The sequence below is a fragment of the Nomascus leucogenys genome, unplaced genomic scaffold (genome assembly GCF_006542625.1).
Source record: "Nomascus leucogenys isolate Asia unplaced genomic scaffold, Asia_NLE_v1 Super-Scaffold_249, whole genome shotgun sequence".
Taxonomy (NCBI): Eukaryota; Metazoa; Chordata; class Mammalia; order Primates; family Hylobatidae; genus Nomascus; species Nomascus leucogenys.
In genome coordinates this window covers 1,989,865-2,011,106 of record NW_022095768.1, presented here as the reverse complement: position 1 = coordinate 2,011,106, position 21,242 = coordinate 1,989,865, and the positions used below count along the sequence as shown (strand labels likewise).

General features: G+C 44.8%; 1 protein-coding gene across 2 annotated transcripts in view; it reads right to left on the bottom strand.

Moving 5' to 3' along the window:
- ASIC2 (acid sensing ion channel subunit 2) overlaps positions 1–21,242 on the bottom strand; it is a 1,082,573-nt gene that overhangs the window by 98,152 nt on the left and 963,179 nt on the right. For both annotated transcript variants that reach the window (XM_030807900.1, XM_030807899.1), the window contains exon 2: positions 773–923. In XM_030807900.1, coding sequence (XP_030663760.1) covers positions 773–923 — 151 coding nt within the window. The remainder of the gene's footprint in view (positions 1–772; positions 924–21,242) is intronic.

Below are 21,242 nucleotides of genomic sequence, written 5' to 3'. Positions count from 1 at the left end.
TATGAAGACTTCTGTGATTACATCAGGCCCATCTGGATGATCCAAGACCATCTCAAGACCCTGCTCAAATACCCTTGGTGCTTTCCCTGACCCTGTCCCCTGTGATTGTGTCTCTTCCTCTGGGCCATGATCAAGGACTTGATCTTTTTCACCATAATGTCCTTACTTGGGTGCAAAGCTTGAGATAGTATACATGGTTCACAAATAGTTTGCTGAAGAAATAAATGAATAAATGAATGCATGAAATAAGCTTTAGGGTCTATACACATGGGTCTCCCAGGGGCTCACACAGGCACAGTGCCGGGTCCCTGAGCCCACGTCCTTTGGTATTCCAACACTTCCCAGCCCCTCCAGCTTCCCCCAGTGGGCGGCAGCCTGCTTTCCTTTCAGATCTTCTAATTGGGCCGGGATATTCAGGGTGACTGAGAGAGAAAGAGGCTGGTCCATCCTTTCTGCCTCTCCTGAAATCAAGCCACTCACCTGACCAACCACACCTGCTGCTTCAAACCTTCCCCCACGCCTTCCCTCCCCCTACCTAACTTACCTCTCCGGTATTCCCATCCTCTGTCCCTCTTTCACATAGTAAAATGTGAGGAAACCCAGGGCATCCCAGCCCAAGCCAGGGACATCTTTATGATTTAGCAGCATGTCACCAACCCCTTGCTGGAGAGCAGTCCCTCACAGGGTGGGCCAAGACAGCTCACCTGCCTTTCAGAGTCAGGCCTGCAGCCCTCCACCATCACCCAATGCCCGGTCCCTGTGCCCAGCTCACCTGTCTCTCCCCAGATGGGCAGGTACTCATCCTGCTGAATGTCCAGCATAATCTCCAGCCCGTTGCCTGTCCCCCCCTTGACCGTGGTGAGCAGAGGTTTGCCATCCTCGCCTGAGTTAAACATGTAACACTTCCCATATTTTGTAAACACCTGAAGGAGAGAAGAGACAGAGAGAAGCACATGGGTAACTTCAGACGGGGGTCCAGAGATTGGCGAGACCCCAGAAATCTGACAGCAGGTCAGAGTCCCCACAGCCCATCACCATCACCCCTCTCGGGAACCAGTGGTTTTTCATCCTGGCTGTGGGCCTGACTTTCACCAAGTGAAATTTTGGCATCAAAGAGCAAATCTGGATGCCCTTTGGGGTTTGTTGCAGTAGGATCTGGTCTCTTCTTGCTCTGAGCACTACCTCTGGGAGGTCCTGTTCACTTCCAGGCATTAAATATCATCTGTAAACTCCTGACCCTTCAGTCCACACCTCCAGCCCTGGGCTCTCTTCTGGCCTCCAGACACACTGGTTTCACTCATTGTCTTATAAGCATACCTTTGAGGTGTGCTTCAAGCAGACCCTGGGCACTCAGCTTGTCCAGAGGGAACTGATCTTCCTTAGCTTCCCCACCCCATTGGACAATTCTCTTGCACTTCTGTCCCAGGGAATAGCATCGCCATCTGCCAAGGGGGGTTCAAGTCAGGCCCTCAGAGTTGCTGCCCACTCTTCTTATTCCTTAGCCCGAGGACCAATCAGGCAGCAGAGCCTATCAATAACCTCTCTACATCTGTCCTGAATGTAGACTTTTGTCTTCCTTACTGCTGAAATTTAGGACCCAAGCATTTTTTGACTGCATCACTCTGGTTTCCTGGCTGGACTTCAGGATTCCAGATGACCTTCTCCAGCCCATCCTCTAAGGTAACTGTGAGTCACTCTGGAATGCAAACCCTATCACATTAATCCTGTGCTGAAAACCCATCAGGGCTCCCTATGCTCTTTAGGCTAGAATTCAGACCTGCCACGCCCAGTCTTTTGCAATGCCTTCCACCTATTCCTCTTGGCTTTCACTGTGCTGCTTCCCGCCTGAGTCCAGCAGCATCCACTGGAAGGTAGACTCCAGGGGCTCAGGGAATATGTCTGCTTACTCATGCTTAGTACATTGCTGGCACACAATAGGGGCTCAGTCAACTTTTGCTTGATGAAAGTATGATTACAAAGAGGCAGCGTGATGGTGTAGAAAAAGCCCAGGGAAAGGAATGCAGAGATCTTTGTCCAAGTTTTGACATTGCCACTTCTTAGTAGTGTGACTTTAAGTGAACCAAATAAACCCTCCCAGCCTCAATGTCTCCATCTATAAAATGGGGGTTCTGGTCTTTGGCTTCGCTACCTCTCAAGGTTATTGAGAGGATCAAATGAGGTAATGCATGCAAAAGTGCTTTAAAACTGTAAAAGCTTTCTACAAATGCTATGGGTTATGATGATTATATAACTGCTTTCAAACCTCGAGCTGAAGCCAAATTACATCTGGCAAAATTGGCTGGAAGAGAGCCAGGCTGACTGTATTGGATTCCTGCAGCCACAGAGATTTGGGTCTGGGCCACTTTCCTGAGCATGCTCCACTGCACTGTCCCATCTTACAGCATGGAGGCCACAGGGAGGCTCTTTGGCTCCCCAGCTTTCAGTGCATGGGCAAGTAAATAACAGAGGTGACTGTTGCAGGCTGCCTTTCTTATGTAAATCTTTATGGCTAGTTAGAAGAAAGGAAGAGGGGCTTCTACCCTGTGCCAGGAACTGTGCTAGATGCTTATCTATGTCATCTCACTTAACTCTTACAACTGTGACCATTGGCAGTTATTGCTTTACCTACTGTGCGGAGGAGGAAACCAAGGCCCAGGGGGGTTAAGTGACTTGCCTAAGGTCACACAGCTAGTAGTAGAAAAACTGAGATTCAAATCTACATCTGTCTGATTCTAACACCATGTGCCCTTTCTGCTGTGCTGTCCTGGGAGAGACATGAGGGTTTTTGTCATTGGGACACTTCCTAGCCACAAACTGCTCCTTTCTGCCTTGCTTTTCTCATCAGTCCATCAATATTCATATGCATATATTCCTACTATGTGCAAGGATTATGGGGACTGCCAAAAAGTACAAGCTCTACTGCTCGCCTTGAAGACCTGTAGGAAGGGTTAGTGAAACATCTATGTTTTTCCTCACTATACGAAACAGCTCTGAGTCCCTGGCCAGCTGCTCTACTTCAGGACAGCCCATTCCTACTCTTTCAGCTTCATGACAGAGGAGAACAGCTGGAATTAATGCAAAGTCCAAAGCAAACAGGCTTTTTCAAAGAACCAAGTTTTTTCATGACTATTGCATATAGCAATTGAACTTGGCAAATGAACTTATCCCATGGAGACGTGTTCTTGGGGATCACTGTAATGAACAGATAAGAGCATTTCATAGCACATCCATTGCAAGGCATTGAACACACCTGGAGTGAATTCTGGGGTGCTCCAATAGAGCTTTTCTTTGTAGACACTCTAAATATCCTCCCTGTCTCTTCAAAATTGCTTATGATATTAATTTGCCTATCTGTATGAAGGGATTTGCAAGCAAAAGTAAATTTCAGCTTAGCATCAGATTATTGCAAATTCCAACTCCTTCACCTTTTAGTCCTTGAACTTCAGAATACTGGGCTGGGGTTAGAGAGTAGTGTGGACTCCTGAAATCAGCTGTGATCTTGGCCCTGCCAAAGCATGCCCAGTGCCATTGGTGAAGGTGTTGACCCTCCCTAAGAAACTGAAGATGATGACAAGGTGTAAGAACTGAAAAGCGTCTTAGAGATCATCTTGTTAATCCACCTTACTTTACGTATTAGGAAACAGAGACCCAGGAGAGAGGAAATGACTTGCTAAAGGTTACACAGCAAGAAAGTGTCCAACTGGGACCCTTTCCTTCCTTTATACCAGCCTCTCTCAGTTTTTCCACTTACAAAAAGAGGTGGAGGGTCTAGCAGTGTGCTAAGATCCCCCCCATCTCTGAACTTCAATTGATTATTGACTGAGTGTCTGCTTTAAGCAGATACAGTGGGAACGGAAGCCTCATGAATTGAAGGCTTTCCCTGTCAAAGAGGGAGCAGAGAGGTCTTTATAGTGGCAGTGAGTAGAGACTTGTTCCCCATCCTTGACTGCCTCCTTGCTAGGGCTGGTACCCATCCTAGCCCAGGTAGCAGCTCCTGCAGCTGCCCTTGGTGTCAATGTAATCTTTCCTGCTCCTTCTTCTGGGGGCAGTGTGCTGGGGCAAGTTCGCAAACGTGCCAGGTGTGAGCTGACATAGCTTAGAGCTTGGTCAAGGGTGGTAGTCACCAGAGTAGCAGGGGTGGGGAGCCAGAGGGAGACTGCAGCCAAATCAGAGAGGTGGCCAAGTGACAATCTATGACAGCTAAATTCTTTATCAAGTCAAGACCACCAGCAGAGGCCTAAAATCCTTGTGTGACTTCCTGTTGCATTTAGGATGAAGCCCTGTATGGTTGAGCCCCTGACACACTTTCTCCCCGCTCTCACAGGCTTCAAGCATATTGGCCTCTTCAGTCCCCAGGATGTGCAGCAAGCTCTTCCCCATCAGGCATTTCCACATGCCTAGAGTGTTCTCTGCCTAGAATGTTCTGGCGCACTTTGCCTGGCCAACTCCTGATCAGGCCTCAGCTTGAAAGCCACTTTCTCAGAGAGGTGCTTGGCTTCTCCAGGCTCTCAGCCTTCATTCATATTGGGACTTCTTATTTTACAACCTCACACCCCTTATATTTTTCCATTATAGTGTCTATCAAAGTGTGTAACTGGATGGTTATTTACGTGATTATTTGTTGGATGTGTTTTCTACCAGACTGTCACCTTCGAGAGGGCAGGAACTGTGTCTCTTTTATTGAATGAATGAGTGAATGAATGAATGAATGAATAAGAGTCAAGGTGCTGCTGCCACACATTTCCTTGTGCACCTCTAGGAAATGCCCTTCTGTGTTGGCTGGCCTCACTTCGTTCTGGCTAGCGCTCATGCTGACATCTTGCCCAGTTCCCCTTCCCTCCTGTTCTATGCTGGAGCCTTCTCACTTCCCACCTAATTGGACCTAAGCATTTTTGCTTGCATCTCCACGAAGGCATTAGAGGAAATAATCCTTTTAGGAACTAAGATGACTGGGGACAGTTTACCTTCCTAGGTGCCGGTGGAGAGGCTCAAGGAAAGCGAAGCACCCGCTCCCTGGCTGCATGCCCTTCCTGGTCTCCCAGCCTGGGCTGCTGAGCCTGCCACTCCTGCCTGGCTTTTTTCAGAGGATTACTTTCCTCTCTGCTCAACATCAAAAGCCAGAGAGCTATTTACACACAGCGCAATTTTGCTACAAACTTGGAACAAGATGCAGCTCTTTCTGCATTTTGGGGCATCATGACGTGTAAGAACACAAGCTTCAAATTTATGCCTTATCACCCCCAGCCAGAAAATATAATTTATTTAAGTCCAGACTGTCAGGTTGAGCTCGCTGCTTCTTCAGACCTGCTATTCTGCCAGGCATTTCTCTGCTTTCCTGGTAAGTGCTGACAGGCCCACTGTGGATGGCAGGGCTGGATTTGCCGGGTTGCTGAGAGTCTAGAATTGCTCTTAATTGGATTGGTCTGTAAGAATTAATTATGAATTAAGAAATATGCATGTTTCAAACCTGGATCTCCAGGAATGATGGGGGGTGGGGGCTCCTGAGATAAAAATAAGTCCCACAACTATCATTTTCATTCCTTACGCTTGCACAGTGTGTTACTGTTTAGAGATTGAGATTGCATATACATAGAACTTCAACTTTCTCAATGGCCCTTTGAAGATAGAGGAAAGGAAACTAACAATTCCTTAGCTTCTACTTTGTGCTGGCCCCTGATTGGCACAGTCATAGTTTTATATTATTATTATTATTATTATTTTTTTTTTGAGACAGGGCCTTGCTTTGTCACCCAGGCTGGAATGCAGTGGCACGATCACGGCTCACTGTAATCTCAAACTCCTGGGCTCAAGCAATCCTCCCACCTCAGCCTCTTGAGTAGCTAGGACTACAGGTGCACACCACCATGCCTGGCTAATTTTAAACATTTTCTTTGTGGAGATGAGGGTTTAACTATGTTGCCCAGGCTAGTCTCGAACTCCTGGGCTGAAGCAATCATCCCACCTTGGCTTCCTAAAACAGTGGGATTACAGGCATGAGCCACAGTGCCTGACCTCATTTCTTCTTCTTCTTCTTCTTCTTCTTCTTCTTTTTCTTCTTCTTCTTCTTCTTCTTCTTCTTCTTCTTCTTCTTCTTCTTCTTCTTCTTCTTCTTCTCCTTCTCCTTCTCCTTCTCCTTCTTCTTCTTCTTTCTTCTTCTTCTTCTTCTTCTTCTTCTTCTTCTTCTTCTTCTTCTTCTTCTTCTTCTTCTTCTTCCTTCTTCTTCTTCTTCCTCTTCTTCTTCTTCTTCTTCTTCTTCTTCTTCTTCTTCTTCTTCTTCTTCTTCTTCTTTTCTTCTTCTTCTTCTCCTTCTCCTTCTCCTTCTCCTTCTCCTTCTCCTCCTTCTCCTTCTCCTTCTCCTTCTCCTTCTTCTTCTTCTTCTTCTTTTTTTTTTGAGACAGAGTCTTACTTTGCCACCCAGGCTGCAGTGCAGTGGCATGATCTCGGCTCACTACAACCTCCGCCTCCTGGGGTCAAGCGATTCTCTTGCCTCAGCCTCCTGAGTAGTAGCTGGGATTACGGGCGTGCACCACCATGCCCGCCTAACGTTTGTATTTTTAGTAGAGACAGGGTTTCACCATGTTGGCCAGGCTGGTCTCAAACTCCTGACCTCAAGGGATCCATCTGCCTCAGCCTCCCAAAGTGCTGGGATTACAGGCATGAGCCACTGCACCTGGCCCTCCTCATTCTTGATTATGGTCCCAACCACCTGGAAGTAGACGCATTTTATATTCACATCCAGAAATGGAGAATCTGAGGCTGCTTAAGGCCACAGTGCCAAGGGGTAGCAGAACTGAGACTCATGTCTTCCCATCAGAGACATTAAAAGGAAGGGATAGTAGGCTAAAGGCAGCTCACTGATAGCTAGTCAAGTCTGTGGCCATTCTCAATTCCAGTGTTCTCTTTTGCAAACTGGGCAAGGTAATCATGCCATGTAGTAGATTTGTTTGGGAGGTTACATAACGGACATCTTTACTTCCATACTTGAAGGAAGTACTATGTGTCTGCTTTTCGGCAGAAGAGAGATGAGTTATTTAAGTTATGAAGATGAGGTCAGAGATGAATTGAAAAATGGGGGCTTGGAGATTCCTGTGCTCTCTGCTTATGTCCACACAATACCAAGCTCATCTTAAAGTAGTTAGAGGGGAAGAAAACAGCCACGTGCCCCTGCTTGTCTATTCTCTAATGATGTTAAGCCTGCCGCTGGAAGCCCAGGATAGCCAATGGGATTACCGGGAGCCAAGGAGTTCTGTAGAGAGGGAGATGCTTCCATGCACACAGCCCACTTTGAAAATCCACATACGAGTTCCAGCAGCTGAATTGTAACTAGCTATTGGTACAGTGGATACCACCAATCTGAAGTTGGCACATTCTAAGTCAAAGAAACATAGAATAAAGTGTAGAATAAGGAGAGAGTCTCATTGGTCCTCCAGTAACTCTTAAATTATCTCTGAAATCACAGGCTGGCTTTGCTGCCCTCCCCGGAGTGCCTTCAGTGCTAGCCACTTTATATCTGCTGTCATTAACTTTTGCAACAGCCCTGTGAAGATAATATTATCATCCCCATTTTACAGATAAGGAACCTGAGGCACAGAGAGGCTGAGCCAGTTCACAGAGCTGGAGAAGCCAGGGCGAAATCACTCTTGGCCTAATTCCAAAGTCTATACTCTTTGCCCCCGTCCCTCATAGCCATGGCTCATATCCTTACCCCTCTCCCAGCCTACTTTGTTCCTGGCAGACTAGTGAGGCTGGTGCTTTGCTGACATTAGAGCTCTCCCACCTGGTAGTGGGGGAGGCACCATCTCAGAGTCAGAGGAATCCGAGCAAAGTGCCAGACACCAAAAATCTTCCCCTCCAAACTTCTTATTTTGCACCTGGGGAGTCTAAGGTTCAGAGGGGTGAAATGACTTGTCCCAGGTCACACAGCTAATCTGGAGGGAGAGTAGAGATCTGATCTGGGCTTCATGTCCTGAACCTCTGCTCTTCCTCGAAGGCTTCTGTTTGCACACGCCAGGGCTTGGAAATAATGGCTAGGATCCTTTTCCCGGAGCATTGCATCCAGGCATAAGAGTAAGATTGGCAGCTGCTGCCAAGCCTAGATGCCAGCCTCTGGGCTTGGTGTGATCTGTTGGGGGCATTCCGCCTTACAGAGTTTGGGAAATGCAAAGTGGAGCCCTTGCTGAGAGGGGTTAGGAATAGCTAATACCCATGAAGACACGGTTTTCTGGTCCAATTAATAGTGCAAACAACGTTTCTACGCTGTGTACCTACTTAAGAAAATAAATTATGTATAAGCCCCCTTAAGGACTGTTGAAACATCCACTTACCAGCACACAGCTGGTCCTGCAAGCATCAAACCTTCTAACCTATTCATTAATCCTGACCTTTAGGGCTTCTTCTGCGTGATGGGTTTCTCATCTCTTCTTGCTTATTACACTTGAAGGAAATGAAATTGCACTGCTCCAAAATGCCTCTAAAACTTAGCTGTTTTCTCTCTTCCCTGAGTCAATTCCGCTTTCTTCTCAGTGAGTTACTGAAATTTCTCATTAGATTGTTTTCAAAATAATATGCTTGTTAAAGCCAGCCATTTAGTTTTGTTTGTTTTGTTTTTCTCTTTCAAACTCCTCAAATACATTTCACACAATTGGGAAGTGAGAAAGTCTGTCAAATGGGTTACCGGGCTTCCAGTAAACAAAATGAACCTGCCTTTTGTTTTCTGAAGTTGCAATTAAGGTGCTTGTCAATTAAATGAAGCCAGAGGGATTTATTAGCAAGGAAGCTGCTGTAGATGGTTAGCTCTTTGAAGGTAAAGACTGGATCTTATTAAAAAACCTGCTTGCTCATTCACCTGTTCCTGAAACAGGAGTTTTTTGACCACCTATCATGTTCTAAGAAGTGCTGCATGGCTGTGCTTTTTCTCACAATGAGTTTAAAAAAGTGATTTCAATAAACACCCATGTAAGCATCTCCATGTGGCAGGTGGAGATGAGGCGAATGTGACCGCAATGCAGCCCCTTTGCCCTTCCCAATCAGGATGCCACATGTTTTTCAGGACATCGTTAATATCATTCTCCTTAGAGGCTACTTTTTCTGGGGAGAAAGGGAAGGAGAAGCAATCATGGAGCATGAGTGGGCACTGTGCTGATTGCTTTGAACACTCCATCTGTTAAGGCTCACAAAGCCCTTGGAAGTAGGTGTTATTCTTCCCAGCTTACAGTTGAGAAAACTGAGGCTCTGAGAGGCTACATACCTAGCCCAAGGTCCTACAGCTAAAGAGTAGTTTGCCTGATTTTTCCCTTCTTATGTAGGGGTTGTTGGAGTAAGGTTTAGCATTATTTGAATGTATGAAATGGTAATGTGACCCCCTTCTCCATGCCCTGGGGCCCATCTGCTGCGATGTGACATTTGCTGTGCTGCTTTCACTAACTGGCAGAGGCCTTCTAGTCTCCTGCCTCCAAGCCTGAAGCACAGCCAGGGCCTTTTCTGCTGGGCAGCTGTCCAGAGAGCTTCAGACCGTGCAGGAAGAGATGTGTGAATGCTATGCAGGAAAAAGAGCATCAAGCGCCTGCAAATCTGTCTGTTGGTTGGGAAAACAACACGAAGGGGAACAACAGGCAAATCTTGGGGGTGGAGCCAAGATGGCCGAATAGGAACAGCTCCGGTCTCCAGCTCCCAGCCCCAGCGACACAGAAGACGGGTGATTTCTGCATTTCTGCTTGAGGTACTGGTTTCATCTCACTAGGGAGTGCCTAACAGTGGGTGCAGGACAGGCGGTGAAGCGCACTGTGCGCGAGCCGAAGCAGGGCGAGGCATTGACTCACTCGGGAAGCGCAAGGGGTCAGGGAGTTCCCTTTCCTAGTCAAAGAAAGGGGAAGCAGACGGCACCTGGAATATCGGGTCAGTCCCACCCTAACTGCGCTTTTCCAACGGGCCTGGAAAACGGCACACTAGGAGATTGTGTCCCGCACCTGGCTCGGAGGGTCCTATGCCCACGGAGTCTCGCTGATTGCTAGCACAGCAGTCTGAGATCAAGCTGCGAGGCGGCAGCGAGGCTGGGGGAGGGGCGCCCGCCATTGCCCAGGCTTGCTTAGGTAAACAAAGCAGCCAGGAAGCTCGAACTGGGTGGAGCCCACCACAGCTCAAGCAGGCCTGCCTGTCTCTGTAGGCTCCACCTCTGGGGGCAGGGCACAGACAAACAAAAACTCTGCAAGAACTTCCACAGACTTAAATGTCCCTGTCTGACTGACAGCTTTGAAGAGAGTAGTGGTTCTCCCAGCACGCAGCTGGAGATCTGAGAACGGTCAGACTGCCTCCTAAAGCGGGTCCCTCACCCCTGAGCAGCCTAACTGGGAGGCACCCCCCCAGTAGGGACAGACTGACACCTCATTCAACCCGGTACTTCTCTGAGACAAAACTTTCAGAGGAACTATCAGACAGCTGAATTTGTGGTCTCACGAAAATCCGCTGTTCTGCAGCCACCGCTGCTGACACCCAGCCAAACAGGGTCTGGAGTGCACCTCTAATAAACTCCAACAGACCTGCAGCTGAGGGTCCTGTCTGGTAGAAGGAAAACTAACAAACAGAAAGGACATCCACACCAAAAACCCATCTGTACATCACCATCATCAAAGACAAAAAGTAGATAAAACCACAAAGATGGGGAAAAAACAGACCAAAAAAACTGGAAACTCTAAAAAACAGAGCACCTCTCCTCCTCCAAAGGAACGCAGTTCCTCACCAGCAACGGAACAAAGCTGGATGGAGGATGACTTTGATGAGTTGAGAGAAGAAGGCTTCAGACGATCAAACTACTCTGAGCTACGAGAGGAAATTCAAAACAACAGCAAAGAAGTTAAAAACTTTGAAAAAAAATTAGAAGAATGGATAACTAGAATAACCAATGGAGAGAAGGGCTTCAAGGAGCCGATGGAGGTGAAAGCCAAGTTTCGAGAACTACGCGAAGATTGCAGAAGCCTCAGTAGCAGATGCGACCAACTGGAAGAAAGGGTATCGCTGATGGAAGATGAAATGAATGAAATGAAAAGAGGAGGGAAGTTTAGAGAAAAAAGGATAAAAAGAAATGAACAAAGCCTCCAAGAAATTTGGGACTATGTGAAAAGACCAAACCTACGTCTGATTGGTGTACCTGAAAATGATGGGGAGAATGGAACCAAGTTGGAAAACACTCTGCAAGATATTATCCAGGAGAACTTCCCCAATCTAGCAAGGCAGGCCAGCATTCAGATTCAGGAAATACAGAGAACGCCACAAAGATACTCCTCGAGAAGGGCAACTCCAAGACACATTATTGTCAGATTCACCAAAGTTGAAATGAAAGAAAAAATGTTAAGGGCAGCCAGAGAGAAAGGTCGGGTTACCCACAAAGGGAAGCCCATCAGACTAACAGCTGATCTCTCAGCAGAAACTCTACAAGCCAGAAGAGAGTGGGGGCCAATATTCAACATTCTTAAAGAAAAGAATTTTCAACCCAGAATCTCCTATCCCGCCAAACTAAGCTTCATAAGTGAAGGAGAAATAAAACACTTTACAGACAAGCAAACGCTGAGTGATTTTGTCACCACCAGGCCTGCCCTAAAAGAGCTCCTGAAGGAAGCACTAAACATGGAAAGGAACAACCGGTACCAGCCACTGCAAAAACATGCCAAATTGTAAAGACCATCGAGACTAGGAAGAAACTATAGCAACTAACGAGCAAAATAACCAACTAACATCATAATGACAGGATCAGATTCACACATAACAATATTAACGTTAAATGTAAATGGGCTAAATGCTCCAATCAAAAGACACAGACTGGCAAACTGGATAAGGAGTCAGGACCCATCAGTGTGCTGTATTCAGGAAACCCATCTCACGTGCAGAGACACACATAGACTCAAAATAAAGGGATGGAGGAAGATCTATCAAGCAACTGGAAAACAAAAAAAGGCAGGGGTTGCAATCCTAGTCTCTGATAAAATAGACTTTAAACCAACAAAGATCAAAAGAGACAAAGAAGGCCATTACATAATGGTAAAGGGATCAATTCATCAAGAAGAGCTAACTATCCTAAATATATATGCACCCAACACAGGAGCACCCAGATTCATAAAGCAAGTCCTGAGTGACCTACAAAGGGACTTAAACTCCCACACAATAATAATGGGAGATTTTAACACCCCACTGTCAGCATTAGACAGATCAACGAGACAGAAAGTTAACAAGGATATCCAGGAATTGAACTCAGCTCTACATAAAGTGGACCTAATAGACATCTACAGAACTCTCCACCCCAAGTCAACAGAATATACATTTTTTTCAGCACCACACCACACCTATTCCAAAATTGACCACATAGTTGGAAGTAAAGCTCTCCTCAGCAAATGTAAAAGAACAGAAATTATAACAAACTGTCTCTCAGACCACAGTGCAATCAAACTAGAACTCAGGATTAAGAAACTCACTCAAAACCGCTCTACTACATGGAAACTGAACAACCTGCTCCTGAATGACTACTGGGTACATAATGAAATGAAGGCAGAAATAAAGATGTTCTTTGAAACCAACGAGAACAAAGACACAACATACCAGAATCTCTGGGACACATTCAAAGCAGTGTGTAGAGGGAAATTTATAGCACTAAATGCCCACAAGAGAAAGCAGGAAAGATCCAAAATTGACTCCCTAACATCACAATTAAAAGAACTAGAAAAGCAAGAGCAAACACATTCAAAAGCTAGCAGAAGGCTAGAAATAACTAAAATCAGAGCAGAACTGAAGGAAATAGAGACACAAAAAACCCTTCAAAAAATTAATGAATCCAGGAGCTGGTTTTTTGAAAAGATCAACAAAATTGATGGACCGCTAGCAAGACTAATAAAGAAGAAAAGAGAGAAGAATCAAATAGATGCAATAAAAAACGAAAAAGGGGATATCACCACTGATCCCACAGAAATACAATCTACCATCAGAGAATACTACAAACACCTCTATGCAAATAAACGAGAAAATCTAGAAGAAATGGATAAATTCCTCAACAAATACACCCTCCCAAGACTAAACCAGGAAGAAGTTGAATCTCTGAATAGACCAATAACAGGCTCTGAAATTGTGGCAATAATCAATAGCTTACCAACCAAAAAGAGTCCAGGACCTGATGGATTCACAGCCGAATTCTACCAGAGGTACAAGGAGGAACTGGTACCATTCCTTCTGAAACTATTCCAATCGATAGAAAAAGAGGGAATCCTCCCTAACACATTTTATGAAGCCAGCATCGTCCTGATACCAAAACCTGGCAGAGACATAACCAAAAAAGAGAATTTCAGACCAATATCCTTGATGAACATTGATGCAAAAATCCTCAATAAAATACTGGCAAACCGAATCCAGCAGCACATCAAAAAGCTTATCCACCATGATCAAGTGGGCTTCATCCCTGGGATGCAAGGCTGGTTCAACATACGCAAATCAATAAATGTAATCCAACATATAAACAGAACCAAAGACAAAAACCACATGATTATCTCAATAGATGCAGAAAAGGCCTTTGACAAAATTCAACAACACTTCATGCTAAAAACTCTCAATAAATTAGGTATTGATGGGACGTATCTCAAAATAATAAGAGCTATCTACGACAAACCCACAGCCAATATCATACTGAATGGGCAAAAACTGGAAGCATTCCCTCTGAAAACTGGCACAAGACAGGGATGCCCTCTCTCACCGCTCCTGTTCAACATAGTGCTGGAAGTTCTGGCCAGAGCAATCAGGCAGGAGAAGGAAATAAAAGGTATTCAATTAGGAAAAGAGGAAGTCAAATTGTCCCTGTTTGCAGATGACATGATTGTATATCTAGAAAACCCCATTGTCTCAGCCCAAAATCTCCTTAAGCTGATTAGCAACTTCAGCGAAGTCTCAGGATACAAAATTAATGTACAAAAATCACAAGCATTCTTGTACACCAATAACAGACAAACAGAGAGCCAAATCATGAGTGAACTCCCATTCACAATTGCTTCAAAGAGAATAAAATACCTAGGAATCCAACTTACAAGGGATGTGAAGGACCTCTTCAAGGAGAACTACAAACCACTGCTCAATGAAATAAAAGAGGATACAAACAAATGGAAGAACATTCCATGCTCATGGGTTGGAAGAATCAATATTGTGAAAATGGCCATACTGCCCAAGGTAATTTATAGATTCAATGCCATCCCCATCAAGCTACCAATGACTTTCTTCACAGAATTGGAAAAAACTACTTTAAAGTTCATATGGAACCAAAAAAGAGCCCGCATCGCCAAGTCAATCCTAAGCCAAAAGAACAAAGCTGGAGGCATCACGCTACCTGACTTTAAACTATACTACAAGGCTACAGTAACCAAAACAGCATGGTACTGGTACCACAACAGAGACATAGATCAATGGAACAGAACAGAGCCCTCAGAAATGATGCCGCATAGCTACAACTATCTGATCTTTGACAAACCTGACAAAAATAAGAAATGGGGAAAGGATTCCCTATTTAATAAATGGTGCTGGGAAAACTGGCTAGCCATATGTAGAAAGCTGAAACTGGATCCCTTCCTTACACCTTATACAAAAATTAATTCAAGATGGATTAAAGACTTATATGTTAGACCTAAAACCATTAAAATCCTACAAGAAAACCTAGGCAATACCATTCAGGACATAGGCGTGGGCAAGGACTTCATGTCTAAAACACCAAAAGCAATGGCAACAAAAGCCAAAATCGACAAATGGGATCTCATTAAACTAAAGAGCTTCTGCACAGCAAAAGAAACTATCATCAGAATGAACAGGCAACCTACAGAATGGGAGAAAATTTTTGCAACCTACTCATCTGACAAAGGGCTAATATCCAGAATCTATAACGAACTCAAACAAATTTTCAAGAAAAAAACAAACAACCCCATCAAAAAGTGGGCAGAGGACATGAACAGACACTTCTCAAAAGAAGACATTTATGCAGCCAGAAAACACATGAAGAAATGCTCATCATCACTGGCCATCAGAGAAATGCAAATCAAAACCACAGTGAGATACCATCTCACACCAGTTAGAATGGCCATCATTAAAAAATCAGGAAACAACAGGTGCTGGAGAGGATGTGGAGAAATAGGAACACTTTTACACTGTTGGTGGGATTGTAAACTAGTTCAACCATTGTGGAAGTCAGTGTGGCGATTCCTCAGGGATCTCGAACTAGAAATACCATTTGACCCAGCCATCCCATTACTGGGTATATACCCAAAGGACTATAAATCATGCTGCTATAAAGACACATGCACACGTATGTTTATTGCGGCACTATTCACAATAGCAAAGAGTTGGAACCAACCCAAATGTCCAACAACGATAGACTGGATTAAGAAAATGTGGCACATATACACCATGGAATACTATGCAGCCATAAAAAATGATGAGTTCGTGTCCTTTGTAGGGACATGGATGAAACTGGAAAACATCATTCTCAGTAAACTATCGCAAGGACAAAAAACCAAACACCGCATGTTCTCACTCATAGGTGGGAATTGAACAATGAGAACTCATGGACACAGGAAGGGGAACATCACACTCCGGGGACTGTTGTGGGGTGGGGGGAGGGGGGAGGGACAGCATTAGGAGATACACCTAATGCTAAATGACGAGTTAATGGGTGCAGGAAATCAACATGGCACATGGATACATATGTAACAAACCTGCACATTGTGCACATGTACCCTAAAACCCTAAAGTATAATAAAAAAAAAAAAAAAAAAAAAAAAAAAAAAAAAAAAACAGGCAAATCTTAGTGTTCTCCTTCAATTGTGTGGACAAATGTGTTCTCCTGGCAGATGACACAGAGGCAGAGGGGATGGCTGAAGGCACTCCAGTCGTTCACCTGGAAAGGTGTTCAAGATGCTGGGCCTCTGCTGGGGCATCCCTCCTGAAAACTCATCTGAGAATCCCAAATTGGGTCTGACTTGAGATGATGAAGTGGAAGGTGGGGAAACCACAGCCTTTCATGTTGGACCACAGCTCGGCTGGTTGGGGGAAGAAGGTTGACAGGCATTTCTGGGTTTGATGGAAATTTCAAATGGAACACAATGACAGGTTGCTTGCTCTTTCTTCTGAGGTCTCTACTGTCTGTCTCCTGTAGATAGTAGGGGTTGTGTCATTTTCATCTCTGTGTTCCCAGGGCCTGGCCTGGTAGCTGGTGTATAGAAGGCACTTAATGGGAGGTTTGGGTGAAGGAATTGGGGACCAGGCAGCCCTGGTTTCATATCCTGGCTCTGCCATTGATTTGGGCATCTTTTTGGTTCTTCATCTTTTTGGTTCTTGAACGTGCATCTCAGCAATGCTGGTAAGAATACCTTCCAATGGAGCTGTTGTAAAGATCAAAAGGGGTATAATGGGCCTGAAAGTTCTCTGTAGAAAAACAAAAAGGCTCAGCCCAGGCAGGGAGTATTCCTGCTTATGGCTTGGATCACGCATAAGCCCTGCAGGAGCTAGGGAGGAAAGGAGTTGCCATTTGGCTGTGGATGTTGAATCTCAGATGTTGTTCCATCCGGGCCCATGCCTGTGGCTCTCTTCTTCATTTATGTAGTGAGCGTCTCTAGAACATCTCTTGTATTCTAGGAACCACATCAGGCCTCGGGGATACAGACATGAGCCACCCTTTAGGAATCACCCAGTGGGGAGGGTGGCCCGCAGACAGGTACTGGGTGGTGCCAGGCACTGTGGGAGTTCACAGAAGGAAGCTGCCTGGTGGGCAGTGATGGTGGGATGGCGGTTTTGGGGGCATGGAGAAGTGTTGTGAAATTTTCCCTAGGGACAGTGGTGGCAACAGCAGTGGTGTTTAGCAGGTTGAGACAGACCCCTAGACTGGCTCCTTGTCTTAGCAGGGCCATGCGAATGCTTTCGGAAAGGCCAGTGGTGCCAGTCCATGCTTCTGGCTACCTGCTGAGCCCTGCCTATCTGTTCATCATTCCAGCTGTCTTCCACACGGGAACCTCACACCCTCAGGTAGACAACTATGGCCTCTACTAAGAGGCGGGCAGAATTGTGGAAGAACACTGACCGTGGAGTCAGATTATGCTGGCTGCATACCTACTATATGCCAGGCACTGTGCACAATGAATAATGGAGCTTAGCTTTCACAGAGTAAAATTATTATTAAGACAGAGATGCAGTGATAATTATTAAGTCAGAGATGCAGTGACTGAGAGGAGTTAGCATTTGATTCTCCGCAAGAGAACCTGTCAGCCTCAGAGATCTCCCCAAGGCTGGCTCTCTCATCTGCCCACTGCCAACACATCACCAGACCACACCTAGGAACATACGGCCAAGACAAGTAGATTAAATAAGAGGAAGCACATTTGTAGTGAGCCAAGGCTAACTGTGATGAGCACCCACTTGGCTGCCACCAGATGTAGGGAGCAGAACCCAGGAGGAGTTCCCTGCTTTTAGGAGGGCAAGAACCCAGGAAAGAGTGAGTGAGAATGTGTGGCCACAAACCATCCACAGTCTGCTCCCATTCCCATCTCTGTTGTCCCTACTGCCTATTTCCAACCCTACTGGCATGCTTCCTGCAGCCCTGCCTGTTCCAGTTCCCAGGCACAGCAGACTGGAGTCAGGGGTGCTCACGGTACAGCAGCCCAGACACACTGGGATGTGGCCCTGAGGCTGCCACATTCGGTGGAGCACATCTTAGTCTACGTTCTGATCACCCATGACATGATGGATTTGAAGTGCCTGGCAGAGGGTACTCACTTGATAAAACTAGCTAATAATATTATTATTAATAGGGATTCTGCACCTGAACTCTGATATCTGAGCTCCTATAGGATGTGATTTCTGGGCTCATGGTTCCTGTTAGAAGTTTCTTTTTAATATTTGATGTTTTTTGGTTTTGTTTTTTAATTGACATATTTATGAGGTGTAACATGACGTTTCAATACATGTATACATTGTGCAATGATCAAATCAGGCTAATTAACATTTCTACCACCTCACATACTTATCATGTCTTTGTGGTTTAAATATTCTAAATGGAGAACATTTGAAATCCCCTCTTTTAGCAAATTTGAAATATACACTCTTATTAACTATAGTCATCATGCTGTGCAACAGAATACCAGGACTTGTTCCTCCTGTCTAACTGAAACTTTGCACCCTTTGATCAACATCTCCCCATTCGCTGTCCATCCCCCTGCACTGCCCCAGCCTCTGGTAACCAGCAGTACAAATGACCAACAGATATATAAAAAATGCCCAACATCACAAATCATCGGAGATATGCAAATTAAAGCCACAAGGAGATGAATGGGAGAAGGAAGAAAAGGGGATCTGTTACAATGGCCATTACTGAAAAGATGAAAGATAACAAGTATTGGTGAAGATGTAGAGAAAAGGGAACACGTGTACACTGTTGGTGGGAATGAAAATTAGTACCCTCATTTCAGAAAACAGTATGGAATGTCCTCAAAAAACTAAAAATAGAATTACCATATGATCCAGTAATCCCACTTTTGGGTTTATAGCTAAAAGAATTAAAATCAATATGTTGAAGAGATGTCTGCACTCCCACGTTCCTCGAAGCACTATTTACAAAGCCAAGATACTGAAACAACCAGAGCGCCCATCAATGGGTACATGAACTTTAAAAGGTGGTATAGATACACAATGAAATACTATTCAGCCTTTAAAAAGAAGACAGTTCTGTCATTTGCAAACAACACAGGTAAATCTAGATAAATAAGACATGCTAAGTGAAATACGCCAGGCACAGAAAGAGAAATACCACATGATCTCACTTATATATGTGGAACCTAAAAAAATTGAACTCAGAGATAGTAGAATGGTGGTTGCCATTAAAAGGTTTTTTTTTTTTTTAAACAGTTGCTTGCCTAATCTTGCGATTACAACCCTATTCTTGCTTCTAACTGCTGCATGCTGAATTTATGGGAATACCTGCCTGCTTGATTTTCCTGTGGCTGTGCCAAGATCCCTTCTGGAACGTTTCTTGGGTATTCTTGCGAAAGTCTGCATTACTCTGACTGGCTATTTCTGCTCAGGTGAACTTCGCTTTCCCCCCGCCTTCCCAGCTCTATCCCATGGGCTTGGGTGGGCGAATTCCTACCGCTGTGAGTGTGCTTTATGCCTGGATGACCAACCCTGAGATCAGACACATGTCACTCCTTGCACCTGCCTCATTACACACCTGCTGGGAATATCCTTTCTTTCATGCAGGTGTGGAATGGGAGAAGGAAGAAAAGGCGATCAGAAGTGTGTTGTGTTGTGTTGTGTTCCTGGTTAATTTTGCATTATTCTACAGGGCTGCATTGAAAGCGACGCATCAGTGGAAACCAAATGATAGTTTATGATGTTTACAGAAGAAAAGCAGATGTTTCTATTAATGGCAGGGCAGAAAACAATCCCAAGGCAGGCTGATTCTAAAAGCTGATCAAGAAAAGGTCAAATAGGTAACGACCCATATGGCACTAAAATCCTCATACCACATTCTTACTGAGTTCATGTTTTCTTATTAAAGTCATATTTCAGCTTTTCCAGGAACTGCTCGGAGAATGTCATTGTCTGCTAGTTTTCCCCACAGCTGGTCTTGGAGATTGAGTATCATGGAATTTTAGTAGCAAAGCTTACTTACATTATGAGTGTTCAAAGCCATCACAGATTCAAAAATGCAGAGAGTTTTCTGTAGTTTAATCAGATTGCTTTCCTGACATGTGAAATTAGGGCCTGGCTGGGAGATATACAGCATGCATGATGCCACTCTCCTTTCTAGATCTGTAACAGACATAATTGATTGATCACAATGCTCTTTCCCTCTGGGACTCACAATTGTTTTCAGCCCAATAATTTTGGCTGCCACTATGGGTCCTTTGGAGTTGGCAAGTTAGATAAACACTATTTGCCATTTTTGCACCAGAAGCATATGAGTTCTACTGGTGGTGCCAGTGTCTCTGTAGTAAAAAGCAATGCCTCAAAGTGGGGAAGGGTTTGAGCAGGTGCCACAGGGCAGTGGTCCCTAACCTTTTTGGCGCCAGGGACTGGTTTCATGGGAGACAATTTTTACACGGACTGGGGAGAAGGGGGGTGATGGTTTCGGGATGATTCAAGCACCTTACATTTGTTTACATTTACATTTGTTGTGCACTTTATTTCTATTATTATTACATTTTAAAATATAAAGAAATAATTAGATAACTCACCATAATGTGGAATCAGTGGGAGCCCTGAGTTTGTTTTCCTGCAACTAGACAGTCCTATCTAGGGGTGATGGGAGACAGTGACAGATCATCAGGTATTAGATTCTCATGAGGGGGGCACAACCTAGATCCCTCACATGCACAGTTCACAATAGGGTTCATGTTCCTATGAGAATCTAACGCTGCTACTGATCTGAGAGGAGGCTGAGTCAGGCAGTAATGCAAGCAATGGGGAGTGGCTGTAAACACAGATGAAGCTTGGCTGGCTTGCCCGCTGCTGACCTCCTGCTCTGTGGCCCAGTTCCCAACAAGCTGGGTTGGTAACAGTCTGTGGCCTGGGGGTTGGGGACCCCTGCCAAAGAGCAATATGAGAGTCACAACTTACATATTTGACAAATATTTCTTAGACTTGGCCCCTGTACCATAGGAGAGAGAGCATAGGCTTTAGAATCAAAGCATGATTTTGCCACTCACTAGCTTTTTAAGTTGGGCTAATATTTATTCAGTATCCTCATGCCTTACCGTCTCATCCTGGGAGACTAGAATCCCTGGGGAGTGTGGTTTTCATTGTGCCACAGTTCCTTGAATTATGAACTAAATATCAAAGGACCTAAGATGATTAGAGGCTTTCATAATGAAAGACAAAACATTTTTAGTTCATTCAACATCTAATGAGCAGCTATTACATGTCAAACACCATGCTAGGTCCTGGGAATACAAAGATAAATAAGACATGGACACTACCCTCAGGTAGTTCATGAGCTATAAGAAATGAAGATAAAACGGCTTAAGATCATCAGGGAGATAAAGCAGCTGTAATATCATCATGGATTCATGCACATTAACTTAACAGAATGCAACTCTCCAGCATAATTACATAAAGCAAGGTCCACCTGTTCCAGCCTATTGTTCTTGTCGAGCTGTGGGCATTCAAGGGCCTGTTTTCTGCTACTGCTTTCACATCAGTTCACCCTACAGCCTACCTTTCCTGTCCTCTTCACACCCCTA